Source organism: Urtica dioica, chromosome 2 (assembly GCF_054948205.1).
Source record: "Urtica dioica subsp. dioica isolate 48M chromosome 2, U.dioica_male_clone48M_v1_H2, whole genome shotgun sequence".
NCBI classification, from domain to species: Eukaryota; Viridiplantae; Streptophyta; class Magnoliopsida; order Rosales; family Urticaceae; genus Urtica; species Urtica dioica.
The window spans coordinates 21,311,566-21,313,132 of NC_142757.1; the positions used below are offsets into that span (position 1 = coordinate 21,311,566).

General features: G+C 52.1%; 1 protein-coding gene across 1 annotated transcript; it reads right to left on the bottom strand.

Annotated features, from left to right (window-relative positions):
* Positions 1 to 287: 287 nt before the first annotated feature.
* LOC149404167 (uncharacterized) lies at positions 288 to 1,178 on the bottom strand. Its single transcript, XM_089607427.1, has 3 exons — positions 834 to 1,178; positions 666 to 731; positions 288 to 554 (listed from the first exon to the last, which is right to left on the bottom strand). The coding sequence occupies exons 1-3, from the start codon at positions 1,176 to 1,178 to the stop codon at positions 288 to 290; spliced, it is 678 nt and encodes a 225-aa protein (XP_089463553.1).
* Positions 1,179 to 1,567: the final 389 nt, after the last annotated feature.

The window sequence follows — 1,567 nt, forward strand, 5'->3', positions numbered from 1 at the left end:
GCAATTGATGAGGTCTCGTACGTGGTCGTGGGACTTTAGACTTTTGACTAGCATGTTATACACGTAGACCTCCATTGTCTTGCCAATCTGGTTGGCGAACATTCGATTTACCAGCCTTTGATACGTAGCACTCGCATTTTTGAGGCCAAAGGACATGACCTTGTAGCATTAGAGTCCACGGTTCATGAAAAAGGTGGTTTTGATCTGATCCGACTCGTGCATGCGGATCTGATTGTACCCTGAATAGGCGTCCATGAAGCTTAGCAGCTCATGGCCCGCCGTGGCATCTACGAGTTGTTCAATCCTCGGGATAGGGAAGCGCTATCATTCGAGCAGGCTTTGTTGAGATCCTTGGACATTAGATACCCGTTTGGCTTCTTTACCATTACGACATTGGACATCCACTTGGGTTGTTCTGCCTCCCTTATGAAGTTGGCGGCGAGAAGTTTGTCAAATGCTTCTCCAATGGCCTGGTAACTCTCCCCGCTGAATGCCCATCTCGGTTGGACGCGTTCGGTCACCCTCTTGTCATCGTTGAGGCGGTGGACCATTATCTTGGGGTCGACCCCCGACATGTCGGCGTGTGTCCACGCGAAGACGTCCTTGAACTCGCGGAGGAAGGCCGCAAGTTGTAGTCGGTTCTCGGTCGGGAGCTGGGCGCGTACCTTGACTACCTGGTCTTGCTTGGCATCGTCCAGCACGATGGGAATGAGATCATCCGGTGTCTCCACCTTCCGACGCTCAACATCGTCCCTTTGGTCCAACTCCCCAAAGGTGCCTCCTTCCTCGATCTTGCACGGGAACTTGTCTCCAAGCTGGAAGACGGTACTCACCATCTTCCCCTTCGTCTTACTGTCCACCCCCTGAATGTAACACATTCTCGCCATCGATTGGTCTCCCAACATTATGGTGATTCCATTCTCGGTTGCGAATTTCATCATCAGATGATAGGTGGAAGTTATGGCCTTCAGTTGGTTGAGAGTTAGGCGACCTATGATGATGTTGTAGGCGGAAGGTTGATCCAGAACCAGGAATGACACGATGTGAGTGACCTCGATTCCCCCAGGAGTCCCGAAGGTGACCGGGAGGTCGATGGTACCCTCCATCATCACCATTTCCCCAGAGAAGCCAAAGAGCGGGGTCGAGATAGGGGTCGGTCTCACGCCGCTCAGCTTCATCCTGTCTAGAGCTGATTTGAAGATGGTGTCGGCCGAGCTGCCGTTGTCAATCATGATTCTTCAGACGAGGTTGTTAGCGACTGGCGCTGAGATGAATATCACGTCATTGTGCGGGTGTAGCACTCGCACCGCCTCTTGGTTGGTAAAGAATATGGACTCAAAGAGGGTCGGAGGTGGAACCTCGTACGTGTGGTTGATGTGATGGGCTATCTTCCCCTAAGAGACTTCCCGCACATACTTCTTCCTTTGTGTACTTGAGTCCCCGAGCTCGGGTCCTCCCATGATCGAGCCCAGAACGTGCATTTGTGAGCTTTCTAGTTCATTGTTTGCTGTTCGGTCAGTAACGGTTACCGTTATATGACCCTTCTTTTCCTGCTGCGGGCGTTCTC

Coding starts and splice junctions, on each gene's coding strand:
- LOC149404167 (XM_089607427.1), bottom strand. CDS start 1,178: ATGAAGCTGAGCGGCGTGAGACCGACCCCTATCTCGACCCCGCTCTTT. Junction 732..833: donor GTAAGACGAAGGGGAAGATG/GTGAGTACCGTC, acceptor GAGCGTCGGAAG/GTGGAGACACCGGATGATCT. Junction 555..665: donor AGCAAGACCAGGTAGTCAAG/GTACGCGCCCAG, acceptor GTCGACCCCAAG/ATAATGGTCCACCGCCTCAA.